Raw genomic sequence first — 16586 nt, forward strand, 5'->3', positions numbered from 1 at the left:
GGAATGTGGGCAAGTCCAGAGTTTACTGAAGTCTGGATTCATACCCTGTAGCTGCCGTTGCTCCTTTTATTGCTCCCCGCCCACCCTGGGCCTTCTGATAGTCTGGGGTCATGGTTGAACTAAAACAGAAAAGTCCATGATAACAAATGGATTTATCTTTCAAGGATTTTACAAGCAAACCATCTGTTATATTATTTAAAACCAAGCTTCTAAGACTGAGAGAGTGTTCCAGGCTGATGAACATTTTCCAAAGGAGTGGATTAATCTTTGTGAACCGCATAGCTCATCTGAAACTGCTCTTCAGCATCCCCAAAACTGCCAACTTCATCATCTTTCAGAGCAAGAGAAATACATAAATCTCAACATGATAAAGACCTTTATAATAGCAGTAAGGCATTGCAGTGAGGTTGCTGTGAGAGGAGCAGGAGTCAGCTGTGCTTCACAGCCTCTGGGATGGGATTGCCTGAGCATAACCACCTCTTCTGCCATCCTCAATCAAGGAAATCCTGGCTGGAACAAAAGTAGGCTCTTGGACTGTTGTTTTGCTTTCTTTTTTAATTTCTTTCCCCTCTTTATTTTTTGCAGAACGTAAAGGTTCGTGGTCAGAGAGGAGGAATTCCAGTATTGTCGGGAGGCGTTCCTTGGAGAGAACCACGAGTGGGGATGAGGCTTGCAACCTGACCAGTTTTAGACCAGCTACTCTGACGGTGACAAACTTCTTCAAACAGGTACGATGTGAAGCTGTCTAATTAAGGAGTTGTTCCTTGGACAGAGAGGTTTGATCATTTGAAGTCACTTTAGACCTGAATGACTTATTTGTGGTGCTTGTAATATTTCCCTGATCACAGGGAGATCTTAAACATCATGCAGTGGGTTTATTGTATCAGATGTTAATTATCATATAATCACAGAATGGTTTGGGTTGAAGGGATCTTAAAGCTCATCTCATTCTAACACCCTGCCATGGGCAGGGACACCTTCCACTGTCCTAGGTTGCTCCAATCCCTGTCCAACCTGGCCTTGGACACTTCCAGGGATGGGGCAGCCACAGCTTCTCTGGGCAACCTGTGCCAGGGCCTCACAGATATTTCTACCCAATAGCCTACTTTCTTCCAGTTCTATAATATTATATAATATATTCTGCCAGTAATGGGTCCACAGTCAATTGATGGATTCTTTCAATAAATTTGTAACTAATTATCTTGTGGAACTTGAAATTATTGGCTGCTTTTGACTTGAATGCTAAAGCATCGTTATGGCTTAGTGACTTAACCACTCCAGTTAACAGAACTGGGTCCTCACAGAAGAACAGCAGTTTTTCTTGCTCCAGATTTTTCTAACATGCACTGGAAAAGTCACTGGCTGAATGGGGCTTGGAGCAACCTGTTCTAGTGGAAGGTGTCCCAGCCCATGGCAGGGGGTGGAACAAGGTGGACTACAAGGTCCCCTCCAATGCAAACCATTCTGTGATGGTCAGTTGATTTCTTTGGTTTCACTGGGTGATTGAAACATCAGCAGGTTCAGAACCAGGTTCCTCAATGTGATTTGAGGTTGGCATCAGTTCTCTGGACACATCCAGGGATCCCTAAGAAACCAAAGCATTCTGCTTCTGATACTGCTTTGCTGAGTGGCAGCTCTTCTAAGCCAGAAGCTTGAAATTTTCCCAAGAAGAAGTAGAAAACATGATTTAATGGAATAAAATTTTTAGTTAAGCTTAGCGAAAAGTAATGAGCTGAAACCGTTTTCTAAGGTTTGCTTAGTGCCACATCTTGTTAAGAAAACTTTTTATTTCAATGTCACTTTTGTGTATAAAACCAGATTTTACAGTGACCAGCAGATATCTTTTGGTCTGATTTCTTGCTCATTGAGAATACAAAGATTTGTGTTCTATCCATTGAAAGTTGGCTAAGCTCTTTTTTTTTTCTCCTTTTTTCTTGATTGTTTTGGTTATGTGCCAATTGCACTGTGGGGAGCCATCCAAAGTCTGGTGTTAAATACAGTAGTGATAAGGGGAAACGTCATCAGGGACATCAGGTCATACTGGTGCAGAGCATGTAAGTGAGGGTCGCTCCTGCCTCTGGTGCTCTCTGTGTCCATGAAACTCAGTAGGAGTGAAATGGGGCTCTGTGTCAGTGACAGAACAGCACTGGAAGCTCCTTTTACTTGGGAGATTAACAAAATCCAATTCTGCAATGAAAAAAAGTAAGGCAAAAAAAGCATTACTGCATTGCTAATGCAGCCTTTCCCCTGACCTGCTCTGCAGCCCTTGTTGGAATAAAACTGGTGTAAAACACCGTTTCACACTGACCACTAAGTTATCAAGGATTTAAAAAGCCTGTATTTATTTACTTTGAGGTTGTTTTCTCTTGACAGCTTTGAAACAGCTTGTTTTATTAATTTGCCCTTAAAAAACTGCCAAACATTAAAATTTTAAATTTCTGATTCTTATCTTCTTTTTCTTAAGTCTAATTAGTTGAATACTACCCAGTGTTTTTATCCTTCCATTTGCTTTTTTTTTTTCATATTGTGATTTATTACCTTTTTTAGCAGATAGCTTCTGCTTTTGGGTAGTTAAAGAGTGGCAGAATCACATTTTCTGTAATGTTTGCAAAATTAACAAAACTCTGAGCTACTAGAATGTGGTACAAGGAAGACTGACAACACTCCTTCCACTTCCCACTGTTTCTTTACACTTCTGGAAAGTAAGATTCATTTAGGCTCATCCCAAAGGAAGGGCAGAGGAGAAGGAATGAGGCTCACTACCTGAATGACAGATACTTTTTCAAACTATTATACTTTTTAAAAAATGGATATTTTTGGGGAAATCTTTTAACAGCCATTTTCAGTTTTGAAAAAGATAATATTGATGGGAAGAGAAAAGGTTTTCAATTAAAAGTTCCTGTAGCTGTCATGATGATTAATAAGGGATAAAGGAAGGGAAAAGGATGGAGAAATGAAGTGTAATTTAACATGTTAATGTTAACACCTTGTTCTGGGGCGGTACATTTTGATGTCAGAGGAAAGAGACTGTAGTGTGAGATGGTTTATTCGCTCTCTGGCCGTTCTGGTGGATTGTTTAGATAACCAAATTCTTCCTACCCCAACAGGAGGGCGATCGCCTGAGTGATGAGGATCTGTACAAGTTCTTGGCTGACATGAGACGCCCGTCATCGGTGCTGCGGAGATTGAGACCCATCACAGGTATCAAGGGGATCTTTTTGGGTCACATGTTAAGGTATTTGGTTAATCCTTCCCAGTTTTCCTCAGTTCTTGGGTGTTGTCACCCAGGAACCTTAAAGAAGTCATTGACGCCAATCCATGGCAGACCAGGAGCACTAAGGTGTGTTTTGGCAGGTTTTTCACTGGTACAGGTGCACATGCAGCTCCTGTCACACCGAGACTAGTATCTGTGAGAGGAGGATGCAAATCCCAGTGCCCAAAACCCACCAGAGACTGAGGAACCCTGTTTTCCACTCTCTATCCAAAAGGAGATCCCTCTCCTGGGTTAGTAGGAACAGACTCCACCTCTGCTTGAGAAAGGGAAACAGAAACGATGGGACACCAGCAGTGAAACTGGTCCTTGACCTGTGCTATTCCTGACAATGTTTACTTAACCTATTCTTAAAAATCTCCAGTGACAGCAATCCTGCTGCTTCCTTGGATCATCTCCCCAGCACTCAGCTGCCCTTGCACTCAGGTTAAGCATTAAGAAAACTTGGCAAAATTATCTTGCTGCAAATTAAACTGATTGTGGTCTACCATGGCCTCAGGGTAGTGATCACAACCTTTCAAGCACTTGAATACCATTATTAGTTTATCCTATTCACCTCTGTTTTTGTAGCCTGACAAGTCTCAGGGTTTTTCAACCCTTCCTCAATACCCCTCCTCTGTTTGTAACAATAGTTGGCCCTCACAGGAGCATTATCTACACTATATTTCCCCAGTTTGCCTATGAAAAAATCATCTATGACTTGTTATGATACATATTTCCTGTTGGTCCTAATTATCTGATTCCCCAGTTGCCCTAGATATCAGTTTGACTTGCTGATGCTTGTTTTTAACAAATCCACATTGGATGTAATTTATCATTTGTTTATTTATGGAATTAATATGTAGTATATTAATCAGAAGAAGGAAAGCATGATTATGCTTTTTTTGTTTGAATAATTTCTATTTATTGTAATAAAATAATTTTCTTCTTACAGCTCAATTAAAGATAGACATATCTCCAGCTCCAGAGAACCCCCACTACTGTCTCACTCCAGAGCTGCTGCAAGTCAAGCTTTACCCAGACAGCAGAGTCAGACCTACAAGAGAAATCCTGGAGTTTCCTGCCAGGGATGTCTACGTTCCAAATACCACATACAGGTCAGAGCTTTGAAATACATTTCACATTTCAGGGCCTCAGACTAGCAAGTCTAGAAATTCCTACCTTATCACCTGGGTCATTGCAAAACTTGGTATCTGGGTAGATCTGCTGTGCCAGAGGCACGAGGAGGGTTCAGAGTGACACAGCAGAAGATACACAGTTGTGAAGGGACAAACATATTTTCACCAAAATTGGCTGTGCATAAGAGCACGTGAGAGATTTCACCATTTCCCAGAATTCAAGATGGCATTTAGTTCTTTTCAGTTTTATGTAGGATTTGTCCTTTATCTATCTGCTAAAGTCATCATTCTATTACTGGTTTTACTACTTTCTGACACTTTCAGTGACTTTTTTTCTTTTAAGTAAGGAAAATGGAGAAAATACATAACGTTTTCATTCGTATTTCCATTTTGATTTAAAAGCAATTTCTTTGTTTACAATGCCTGAAAAAAAATCTTTGGAAGTTAAGAAATTTTTCTGAATATCCTGAAAAACAATAACCTTTCTATAACTAAGACCAGACAGGGAGCAGATTTCTGTTCATTGTTAATTTAAAGCTTTTTCACAGTATCTTTGAAGACATTACATGTCTGAGTAATTTCAGCTGAGTAATTTCACCGACTTACCAAATCCATTATTTCTTTTTGTAAAATTTAGATACAAGCCAAATTTTTATAAACCAAAGTTTATAAGAAGAGTTTAGTCAAGTTCCATATTGTATCTTTTGAAAAGTTATATTTATTTATTTATTGGACAGGTAATGAAACATTACGATACACCAGTACAAATAAGCAGCACTGCTTGATCTCTTCTTTATAATAAATCCATGAGAAGTAGAAGTATTCTTTGTGGTATTTCTGTAATTAGCACATTCTGTTCACAGTTGGTTTGCTCTGGAAAATTACAATTTAAAACCATTTTCTGTGTGGTTGCAAATGTTGAGATAAAAAATCTGTACTGTACAAGGGTTAGGTGAGATAGACAAGTCAATATGACTCACTGTAACTGCAGTTGGGGTCTGGATCCCTCAGGACTGATCCTTAGAGTGTCCTGCAGCTGAAGTTAAACATGGGAATGTCCTCAGGAGCTGGACCAACACTGTCACATGGGCTGTGCCTACAGGGTGTGTGGGTTGGTACCACTGGCCCCATTGGAGTTGCCCCACAGGCAGCTGTTCTCTGTTTGAAAGGCGTTTTGTTGTGTTCTCACTTGGTCTTTCATTTTGTTTCTTAGTTGGTTGTACTAAGAAGTCACAAAGGGTTGGCTCTGATTCATTTCCCATGAGAAGAACAGATCTCTTACTCATTTCAGTAAGCTTTGAAGTTTAGCTCTTAACAAACCGTAGTCGTGAAGTTATTTTTCAGTGTGGTATCTAAAAGATCAGCTCTGCGCTCTGGCTCACTGATGTGTGTGTGTGCACACACCTATAACTGTGTGAGTACAGTGCTCCAGAGATGATTGGCCTCAGCTACACTGCTGAGAACTTGCCTGGGAGTACACAGAGCCCTACAAGGGGAAATTACCCATCTTGCATTTGCTCACAAAAACATTCCACAACAGTAAAATGAACCGAACATCAAATTAGTTACTTTAAGAAACAAAATTTCTTTTTTTCCCTATAGGTTAGCACCTAAATGTTTTTCCATACCATCATGCCAGCCCTTTTTTTTCCTGAAACACTTTTTTTGTTTTCCCTACTACACAACCCAAAACCAAATGCAACAGCCTGAAAACCCATTCCCCCAAGCAATATTATTCAGTACATGAGTAAGTGGTTGACTCCGAAGCATTAGAATTCATCCTGGGGAGGTAAAAGCTCCACATTGACATTGAGGCTTGAGGGAATAAAAATACTCACCAAATGTATTGTAAGACCATCTCAGATGCCTCAGGTTTATGTATTGGAGAAGACTCCATACAGGGTATGGATTGAGACAGGCATCTGTTAGTAAACATGGAGTCCTTTGATGTGGTAATGTTCAGTGAGTATGTTCTGAATTAAAATGCATCAGGTCGAGCCCTCAGTCAAAGCTTTTTAAATCCGTTGGGTGTATCATTATTTTAGTTGACTTGAGCAAGTAGTATCTTCCTTTCTTAGGCTTCCAGTACAGGCCTTTTCTTCTGTCTAGTCTTGCTCTGGACCTTGGTGTGACGTATTTCCCGTTCAGGTTGGTTTCTTCACACTCACTGTGCCACCAGCCTCCTAAGGAACAAAGTGGGAATGTCAGTTACTGCCACTTGTACTCTGGCATGCTGCTCCGTTTCTGAGGAACAGCTCCTGTTTGCAGCATAAATCTGCTTTAGACTCTAGAATTGATGATTACCCAGTATACCCAAATCGTGGAACCATTTAGGTTGGGAAAGTCCTCTAAAGTCACTGATTCCAACCATTCCTCCAGCACTGCCAAGGCCACCACTAACCCATATCCCCAAGTGCCACATCCACATGCCTTTTAAATCCCTCCAGGGATGGAGCTCCCACCACTGCCCTGGGCAGCTCTGCCAGGGCTGGATAACCCTTTCTATGAAGGGGTTTTCCATCATATCAATCGAAGTCTCTCCTGGTGTAACTTAAGGCCATTTCCCCTTGTCCTGTCCCTTGTTCCCTGGGAGCAGAGTCTGGTCCCCCTTGACTCCACCCTCCTGTCAGGGAGTTGCAGAGAGCCAGAAAGTCCCCCCTGAACCTCCTTTTCTCCAGGCTGAGCCCCTCCCCGCTCCATCAGCTGCTCCTGGTGCTCCAGACCCTTCCCCAGCTCTGTTCCCTTCTTGGGACGTGCTCCAGCCCCTCAATGTCTTCCTTGGGTCCCTTGCTGGGGACCCAAAACTGAACCCAAGAGCTGAGTGACACTCTGGGCATTGTTTCAGACATTCACAATTTTCAAGCCTAGGAGGATCTACAAAATGTTTGTTGCATGAAGCAGGTGCCTTGGAGGGCAATTCTGTATTCTGTGGTTTAATCATTTAATTGCTTTTTCAGTTGTTTGCTTTTTTCTATAAACTGGCAAACATAAAAGCTCTAGAAAATCAAAGCATTAAGAACCCTTTAACCAAATTATCTCTAAGGAGCCTTGCATCTCCTGCTCTTTTGAAAGTGATTATAATATGTATACTTGGCAAACAACTAAAATCTGCCTTTGAATGGAACCTCACTGTCATTCTTAACTTTTGGGTTGTAGTTAAAATGGAGTTAAGAGTCAGTTTGTCTTCTGTGTTTTCTTGCAAGAAGGCATTAAACAATCCCACCTAGGGCTGCCACACCAGACCAAGCATCAGAGCAGGGACTGCCCTTGGCTTCATAGCTCAAAATCTCATGCTGGGGGTTTATTTCAACCTGTGCTGCCTGTTCTGTTTCTGATGTTGGTAATTTACACAGGAGGGCAGGGTTAGATGGGATATTGGGAAGGAATTCTTCTCTGTGAGGACGGTGAGGCCCTGGCACAGGTTGCCCAGAGAAGCTGTGGCTGCCCCTGGATCCCTGGAAGTGTCCAAGGCCAGGTTGGATGGGGCTTGGAGCAACCTGGGCTAGTGGAAGGTGTCCCTGCTCATGGCAGGGGTGTGGATTAGGTGAGCTTTAAGGTCTCTTTCAACCCAAACCATTCCAGGATTCTATGATCCTATAATTCATGCAACAGAGCAATTCGTATGTTAATATTCCCAGCATACTGATACCTAGGAAGTTTTGTGGGCAGTTGGAGTCGTGTTTTGTGTCCACATCACGGTCTGCAGTCGAGAACTGCAGCTCTGTCTGCTCTGGGAGGGCATTGGGAATGCTCCCGGAGATCCGGGAAAGCTGGAGGGTGTAGTTGGTGTCGGGGCCTCCCAAGCTGAACAAGTACTCGATGTGACGTTTGTTTCCTTTCCAGTCCTGCAGCTCAATCCGTAGGATATAATCCCCTTGTTTAGTGATGGAATAGGTCTTGTTCAGGCCCAGCCAGAATTCCTCTGCAAAGTTGGAGTAAATAAATGTTGTTAATGTGGAATTAGGCATAAATACACCATGTATTTCAGATCTTTAACCCATCCCTCAGCTTGTTCACCTTTAAAATATAAATATTTGAAAATATATGTTCAAGTAATCTGCACAAGGGCAGACCTGGGAGATGTCAGAGCTGAGGACGAGGGACAGAAGTTTGTGGGGAAAGGGCTGTGTGATACACTTTCCCTAAAAACTCACATTTTTCACACTGCTATTGAGTTTGCTTTTACAGATAACCTGTAGGTAGTATGTGTGAAAATAGTATTTAAAAGGATTTATTAATTGCTTTAATAAAATCAATAATTTGAGTCTTGGGGACTGTTGATCTTTGCAGAGGTCTGCTGCTACATTCTTTTTGTTTACCTCTGTTTAATTGCACACCAATGATCAATAAAAGCAAGAGATATAAATGAACTGGAGCTTCTCTCTTTAACTTTCCCACCTCATGTGAAACTCTGAGAGGGAGACATTTAAAACATGTAATTGGAACTGTGTGACAAATGAAGCAAATGACATACATAAAATCTAATGGCAATTGTTGCATTTTCTAGGGAAAGAGCTGCAGAACTAAACTTGGGTTCCCTTGTGTAAAAAGGGAATTTTTCTTTTACTAGAATTCTTGGAAATTAGTTTAATTAGTTTCATATATTATATTCATTAAGTAGGTGATTATCAGTGCAGGTAATTGCCATGTGTAGAAAGTGTGGCTGAATGTGAGTGCCATGTGTGCAGCTGGCATTTAAAGCCATAGAAGATAAGATGGTTGAGTAAAATAGTCCCACCATTTGCAGGTTAGTAGCAGTAACCTGGTATATTTGATCACCTCAGAACATGCACTGAGTAGGACATAACTAAGAACAATGTAAAACCTTACACTGAAAAGGTGTGGCTTACTCTTGTATTTGGGAATTGGAGACTACTCAAGGAGCAATTATAGCTTTCAATATGATCAGTAAAACTGTACAGATGAAAATCTACCTCAGTTGTGAGTTACTGTCTCAAAATTGAGGCAAAGGTTGAGATACAGCAGCTCTTTATTGTAAAAGATGTGGAAATAAGTCAATACTGCTGCCCACCTTGGTGAGGTTTAGATCTGCACTGTGCCTAGAAAGTAAAAATATTTTCTAAACAAAAGGAGTCTCATCTAATTCTGTGAGAAAAATAAGGAAAATACTTTGGATGGGCAAAGAGCTGCTGTTGGGCAGCTCTTGGTGCTGCAGATTCCTTGGAGTTGATGATTAACGGGGGAATGTGGGTGTTTCCTCACCCTATGCCACCATGGAGGGGATTGGCCACCGCACAGAGGAGCCAGATGTGTTTGCTCAGGGGAGCAAACACAGCATTCGAGTCTCTTGAGGTTGGAAAAATTCTTGTCATGGTTTTAGGGGAAACAGGATTGCAGAGGTTGAGAGAAAGTAGTGACAGAAACTTTGTGAGGTTTTGCGTTTGTGAATATTTTAAAGGCTTTGGGTGGTGCTTTTATCAGTAGTAAAATCTTGATAAAATAACGTTTAAAGCATTCTGGCCTGATTCAGTTTCTAAACACACATTGAAGGGGTGTCTTTGAGAATTTTACTGAGTTGTGTGTTCTGGTAAGTGCTTTGTGGTAGTCTGCTGAATCAGTCACCTGTTCAGATCTTACTGCAGGTTTTGCCTGCTCTCATGTGAACACCTCTCCATAAGAAGATTCAGCTTCTCAAATCAATTGATACAAAGAGACAAAAAAAGGCATATTTACCATTGAGATCACCAAACCCCTTTGTGTAGGCATCCCAGGTTTGGTTGAAATCCAGTGATCCATCCACTCTCTTCTGGATTACAGTCCAGGAGGTGCCTGTGGAAAGGGGAAATGAGTCTCAACTTGGCCTTATTGCCTGTCAATGAGTGTGCTCTTGGGTGTTCTAATTTTGAGGTAGAATGAGTTACTTAAAATCTTCCTGAAGGGAATTCAAGTGAGCCCAGCTGAAGAGAATGTGGGGCCGTTAGAGTGTCCTCACCATGCTCGTGGTGACTCAGCTCACTGGACTGGCTTTGATAGGCTGCCTTAACTGGGTTTCATTCATTTATGAGGGCTGAGAGACAGAGAAGATGATAAAAAAGAGATGTGAAAAGCTCTAGGCGTTGGATCAGATTGTCAGATTCGCTCTGCTGATAGTGCTTGGCTGCTGGTACAGCTCTGGAGGAGGGATGAAGTGCCACTGGAGCTCAGTGGGGCCTTTCTCCTGACCAGGTCACGACACCCTCGTTTCACCAGTTTCAACCAATGTAAGCAAAGGAGCTTTTTGCACAGGGCAGCCCCATGTGGGGCTATTTACACATCCACTGTTTGCTTTTCCCTGGGAGATCTATTCGTGGTTGCCGTACAATGGCTTTTATAATTACCTATAAATTATCTATAGCCTAAAGGGGCTTGTTCTTTATCTATATAGCCTAAAGGGGCTTGTTCTTTTGATATACTTAATTGATGTCATATAATTGAAAGTCCTTGGTATAAGCAAAAGGTGAGTAAGGTGAGTAAAGAATGAAAGCAGTGTTAAGGAGATTTCAGGATATGGAAAACCTGAGTTCAGAGCACAGGCAGGCCAGTAGGAGAAGTCAAGAGGATACATAAATCACGGTAAGTTTTTGTGTACTTTGTGATGAGACACAGTTGTTTGACTTATAAGAAGCTACTTATGTGAAAATGAGACTATTGCTGGCACAGCTCTTACCAAATTTCATTTCACAGTAGACATCAAAGGCTTCTGAGCTGTTGGGCTTAATGGTGTAAACACCACTGAACCGCTCACCACTGTGATAGAGAGCAGTGCAGTCAGGAGCACCACCTGGGAAAGCAAACAGCAGGCATTTAGAAATCCTGTTTTAGGTGTGGTAAGTTGAGAACAAAAAAAAAAAGAAGAATTATCATATTGGGAGTTTTATAATAAATACCATGGAATGGGGAGACTACTTTGAGCATAATAATACTGCCAAGTTGTACATAGGTTGAACTGCCTGAATTTTTTTAAGATAGGCAAGGTTTCGGTTTGGAGACTTCTGGAAAGTTTCTAAGGCCTAAGACTAGACTCTGACAAATGGACTTTCTACCCCATGTAAAGTTCCCTATAAATACCATTTCCCCTGCTGGGCTTCACCACTGCCTTTCAACTGTATAGAAAGCTCTTCTGAATCTTTTAATTAGATGGTGTGAAGTAAATTAGTTCTCTGATCATACTCTGCAACACAGACATGGGTTAAAGGATGGCCACAGCACATATTTACAAGAGGTGAATGGATCCTGAGGACAGGATTGCTGCATTATTGGACTTTGTTCTCATGGGTCACCCCAGAGACAAGTACACCTGTAGTGGTGCTAAATAGGTGATGGTATTTTTTCCAAAGGAAGAAATGTAGCTCCTTCCCACACCCCTGTGTATAACATGAGAGTCTTTTAGTTTTAGTCTTTGACTTAAATACTGACTCAAAACTTTCACAGAGGATACTGTGAATGCAATGTGTGGTGTAGTTATGTCTGAGAGATGAGGTCTCACCATCAGATCTGTATCTTCCAGCTGTGGCTTTGAGCACAGGAAAGGGGATAGTCTCTGGTTCTGGTTGCTCCTCCATGAAGGAGTTCTCTGTGAGTTCCTGGAGCTCTATGTGATTTAGCTGAAAGAATCATAATTACACTTAATTTCCCGAGGCTCTGAAATGATGAGATTCGTGGATCAAGCTGAATAATACCGTGCTGAGAATAAGTTTTTTTGTGAATGTAATCCATTAGAATACCCGATTTGCCACATAAAAATAACTTTAGCACCACACTGGCGGATTTCAGGTGCATGAATGTCAACTGAGCCACTGCTCAGACAAGGTAGGATTCATGAGACAAGTAAATGACCCATTCTCATGAGGAGCACCTTAATGGGCAAACAGATTTAACTTATTTCCTCAGGTGACATCACTTACACAAATAATACCAACATCTAAAGAGCACAGAACCCACAGTTCCTTAGGCTGAAATGCATTTTCCTTTTATAGCCTCCTCTTAGGAATAAGTTAAATATGACTATGTCTGTTATACCTGGTGTTACAGTGACACATGTACTGCAGAACGTGGCTCCCTGGGGGAGTGGATATTGGAAAAGCAGAAAGAGGTAGAAAGTAATGAGACTTCAAGACCAATGGAAGAACAATAATATGATAGATAATAAGATAAAAAACAAAATTAGCAGTCACAAAATGCAGCAACCTGGTGTTGAGAGACAATATCTCAGAGCTGTTCCTGGCCATAGTACAGCAGCCTCTCACCTGTTTGTGCTCAAAATTGTTCATATTCTCCTCTACATCCCCAAACTGAATGAGGCCCTCAACTCTTTCAGTGTTAGGAGAGGTGAAAAGAGGAGCAGATATGGTTCCTGTACCTTGTCCTCCAGCTCCTTGATTTGGTTGTGCTGCCTGTCAAGCTGCACGTGCTGGTCCTCCACGATTTTGAGAAGCTGCTTGATGTCATTATCCTGCTGCTCCACAAAAGCCTGAGGGCAGGAAGGAAGAGTGGTTGTGGTTAGGAGCAATAGAAGACCTTCACAGTGGTGCTGCCTCTCTAACTCTTGTCAAGGGGCCAGTTTTGAGAGGCACAAACTATTGGTCATTGCCCTTCCTTTTCAAGAGAATTGTAGAATATCCTGAGTTGGAAGGGACCCACAAGGATCATCAAAGTCGAGCTTCAAAGGGGTGTCTGCTTTGCCTCTAAAGGGGCAAATTTCTTTCCTTCTGTAATAAACACCCATTTTTTTCCAAGACAAACTGCTTTGTAGACCATTTTTGTTGTTGCTTTCCTTCCGTTTTCACATCCAGAACAATTTATGTTCTGTGGGATTGGCCCTTGATTCAAATTAGGTGTATGTCACTGACCAAAAAAGAGAACAATTCCCAGTGTTTAGGGTATTAGATTGGGATTTGGGAGATTGGGCTTCATCTGCTTTGACACAAACATTCAGTATTTTCTTTAACTAGTTTCTTAGACTTTTTATGCTTCTGCAAAATACAGTTAACACTTCCTTTTCCATAGAAAACCTCATACCCATGTAAATACTTGGAGGTATAATTCTCTAAACATTAATTTTATCAACACTTGTAAGATTCTTTGGTCCTGGTGGATATATGGATTCTATAGCTGCCCCTCTTTAAAGGTTTAAACTCCCTGTTTCTAAACTGAGCAGGAAGTTCCTAGTGCATTGATTTGGGATGAGATGATGACAACTCATCAGCTTGGGAATCACATAATTTTCCCCATTGCAAGACTTTTTTATCATCATGATAACAAAATATCCTAAATTTGATTTGCAAAAATACTGAAAATGATACAGAGCTTTATAATTTCACAATTTCTCACTGATTTCACTGGGGAATTTTACTGCAAAATGTACAATATATCAGATTAAGACAGTGATTCTTTTAAGATTAATGCAGTGATTTCTCAAAATACAGAATAGTATGACAGTGAAGAGAAGGGAAAGCACAAGCTTCTGTTGCATAACTATTGATAATGGCGTTAGAGTGAACTTTGGGCTCTGTGTGTCAGGGCCTTTCACAGGTCACTTACTTTGAGTGAAGAAATCTCTTTTGTCTCTTGCATCAAAGGCTGGATGATGGCCAGTTTGGTGACTTTGTCCTCCAGTCCCCACACTTTCTCTTGCAGCTGGATTTTGTTTTGAATGAGGTCTTCGATCTTCAGATTCATCTCCTGCGAGAGATTCTTTATCTCCTCGTTGTTGATCTGCAGTCTGGCCGTGGTTTGCCTGAGCTGTTCTTCTTCTTCCTTGATTTCGCTGGTTTGCAGGGAGAGCTCGTAAAAGGACCTATCAAAAATGTAAAGTTTTTGAAGGATGTCATTCATCTGCCCCTTGGTCTTGTGGACAAAGTCTTTCAGGCCGTGCCCGAGCTGCAGGAGTCCATTGGCCAAGATTCGTACATCATCCAACATGGCAAATCTGGATTTGGTCTCAGGAGATCCAGCAGAATCAACGGAGAAATAATCCTTGTCTGCTGAAAGAGCAAGGGGGGCCATGAATAGTAGGACCAGAGTGATATTCATGTTTTCTCTTTGCTCATTCAGGATGCAGAGACTTTTCCCGCTAATAGTTTTTGCTGTGTGGTTGCTCTGAGTTGCAGAATTGGGTCTATTTATACTCCTCTTCATTTCAGAAGAGGCGGCCGGTGGGTTGATCATTAAACTGTGTATGTGCACGAACGTAACCCCTCACAGATGTAGGTTGATATCTGGGAAGATAAAACTGAGAGACGGGCACGTTGCTGATTAAACTGGCTCTGAACTTTTCCACCTGCCAGACCTTCTGTTATAAAATGTTATTGATGATGTAGTGTTTTTCACACAACTCTTTCTAATAGATTAATTTTGGGTCATAATCTTGATAAGGACTCAAATTGCTACTTGTTTGTGTTGTTTGATTCCTTTTATTGCCTCAGGAGTATGAAAGGATTTACCACACTTAAGAGCACTGGGTGTTCAGGTTGTGCAGCTCCTTGATAAGCTATGGAAGGGCAAAATATTCCCAGATGATTCACATGACTTGATTCTCATCTTGTACCGTTTTCTGATGTAACTCATTGTGCTGCAGTGGATTTACTTGTCATCTAGCTCAGATTAAGTGAGAAAGAGGGAATTAGGTCCAGAGATTGCCTGGATGTGATTCTACTATGTTAAGGTTTGTGCAGTAATTTACACCATATAAAACTTATTTTTTAAGAGCTGCTTTCCAGAGGTGGGTGAGATAAATAATATCTCACATTTCTCACCTTACCCTTTTTTTTTTGCTGTTTAAGATTCACACTACATAAAGCAAGGCTGCAAGTGCTCTGAAGTAAATACCCTGTTCTACAGTGGGTCTCTGCATGGAAACATGGATGTTTTTTGAGTAGTATTGCAGTGTGAGTGAAAGGTATTTCTCTTTCTGGAATCACTCATAGCAATCCAAGAAATCAAAAGCAATCCATGCATAATATAGTCTGTACTTGGGAGAGCTTTTAGGTAGCTAGATTTTTGTATGTTTAGTAATTCTTCCCCTGGACTTTTTGTTGTTCATGTACAAATGCATGTATGACATGAAGCATCCATAGAAAAAATATTTTTAAAATGAAGTTGTTGTCTAATATGTTGAACTTCCTGTGTGTTGAAGGGTTTGTAATAATACAGGTAACATCCCCACTCATAATTAAATACTGTGAAAGTATTTTAGATCTCAGGTTAATTGCTGGAGAATATTTTGTATTGGATCAGACTTACTGGAGTATCTGAAATATAGAAAAATAGCAGGAGCATGGAGATCATCAGGCCCAACTTTGGGGAGAATGGGGATTTCTTAAAAGAGAATTTTCTGGCATGATAAGCATTTAGGTTGCCCAGATTATAGAATTTCTGCAGTTAGCTTCAAAGTACTTAAGTGGCTTTGGTTTTATGGGGTTTCAAATTAATAATTTTCTGTTGTTTTAACTGTTTCTTGCCAGAAGTCTGTCTAGTTTGTTTTAAATAGTTTTGAATTCTTCCTAACCCCATCACCCCCCAAAAATCCTTATTCTTGGCTTAGTCGTTAGAAAAACATAGGAAGTTACTCAAGAAATAGCAGCTGGAGAACAGACATTTAACCAGGTTTACAGCTTGAGGAGCTCCTGCATGTCCCATGTGCTGCTTGTGCTGCTTGGATGTGACACTACCCTTTAGAAAGGTTTGTTTTCCAGAGGGGAAAGATAGTCAAAATACTCTGATGTCAAATATTAAAAATCACAATTAGCTGCCAAGCACTTTTCCATATTAATGGCAGGGCCAATGAAGTCAGGCAGTGAAAAGCTCACTACAAAACATCACCTTTAGATGTCACAACAGTCACAGAGTCCATAAGGAAACCAGGACATAGGAAAGCAGAGAGGGGAAAAGCTTCTGGCATGATTAAACCATAAGATTCAGGAGCTGTGGAAACCCTAAGGGATAATCCTGCCTCTGAAGGCTGTTAGCCCAGTCAGGGAAAGATGTATATAACAAACATGATCCTGGAGATCCTTCGTGCACCTGGGTGACCCTGATTAAATGGGCTTTAAATGATTTTTATAGTAGGAATAAAGCAAAGCAAAAGGTCTCTGGTTTTACTGAAAAGGGACATTTTCATGATAGTTAGGAATTCCCTCTTAAGAGTTAGGATCAGCTCTTAATGTTTTAATACCTTTATGATGGATTTTGCAAGATGA

At 41.0% G+C, this 16586-nt stretch overlaps 2 protein-coding genes across 17 annotated transcripts in view; one reads left to right on the forward strand and one right to left on the reverse strand.

The window, feature by feature from the left end:
* DOCK7 (dedicator of cytokinesis 7) overlaps positions 1-16586 on the forward strand; it is a 95066-nt gene that overhangs the window by 33505 nt on the left and 44975 nt on the right. For all 14 annotated transcript variants that reach the window (XM_027651749.1, XM_027651750.1, XM_027651751.1 and 11 more), the window contains exons 12-14: positions 586-728; positions 3108-3201; positions 4206-4368. In XM_027651749.1, the coding sequence (XP_027507550.1) occupies positions 586-728; positions 3108-3201; positions 4206-4368 (400 nt within the window). The remainder of the gene's footprint in view (positions 1-585; positions 729-3107; positions 3202-4205; positions 4369-16586) is intronic.
* Positions 9-14526, reverse strand: ANGPTL3 (angiopoietin like 3). 3 transcript variants are annotated; one of them, XR_003529043.1, is made up of 8 exons: positions 13930-14526; positions 12749-12859; positions 11876-11993; positions 11057-11170; positions 10084-10179; positions 8039-8311; positions 6228-6572; positions 9-119 (listed from the first exon to the last, which is right to left on the reverse strand). XR_003529043.1 is itself a non-coding variant. In XM_027651765.1 (7 exons), the coding sequence occupies exons 1-7, from the start codon at positions 14524-14526 to the stop codon at positions 6391-6393; spliced, it is 1491 nt and encodes a 496-aa protein (XP_027507566.1). In that variant the 3' UTR covers positions 5087-6390. The 3 variants fall into 3 exon arrangements, 1 of the variants encoding a protein (XP_027507566.1); XR_003529042.1 differs by lacking the exon at positions 9-119 and adding an exon at positions 1019-2187; XM_027651765.1 differs by lacking the exon at positions 9-119 and having other exon boundaries at positions 5087-6572.

This window comes from Corapipo altera, unplaced genomic scaffold, assembly GCF_003945725.1.
Source record: "Corapipo altera isolate COAL_440 unplaced genomic scaffold, ASM394572v1 57, whole genome shotgun sequence".
NCBI classification, from domain to species: domain Eukaryota; kingdom Metazoa; phylum Chordata; class Aves; order Passeriformes; family Pipridae; genus Corapipo; species Corapipo altera.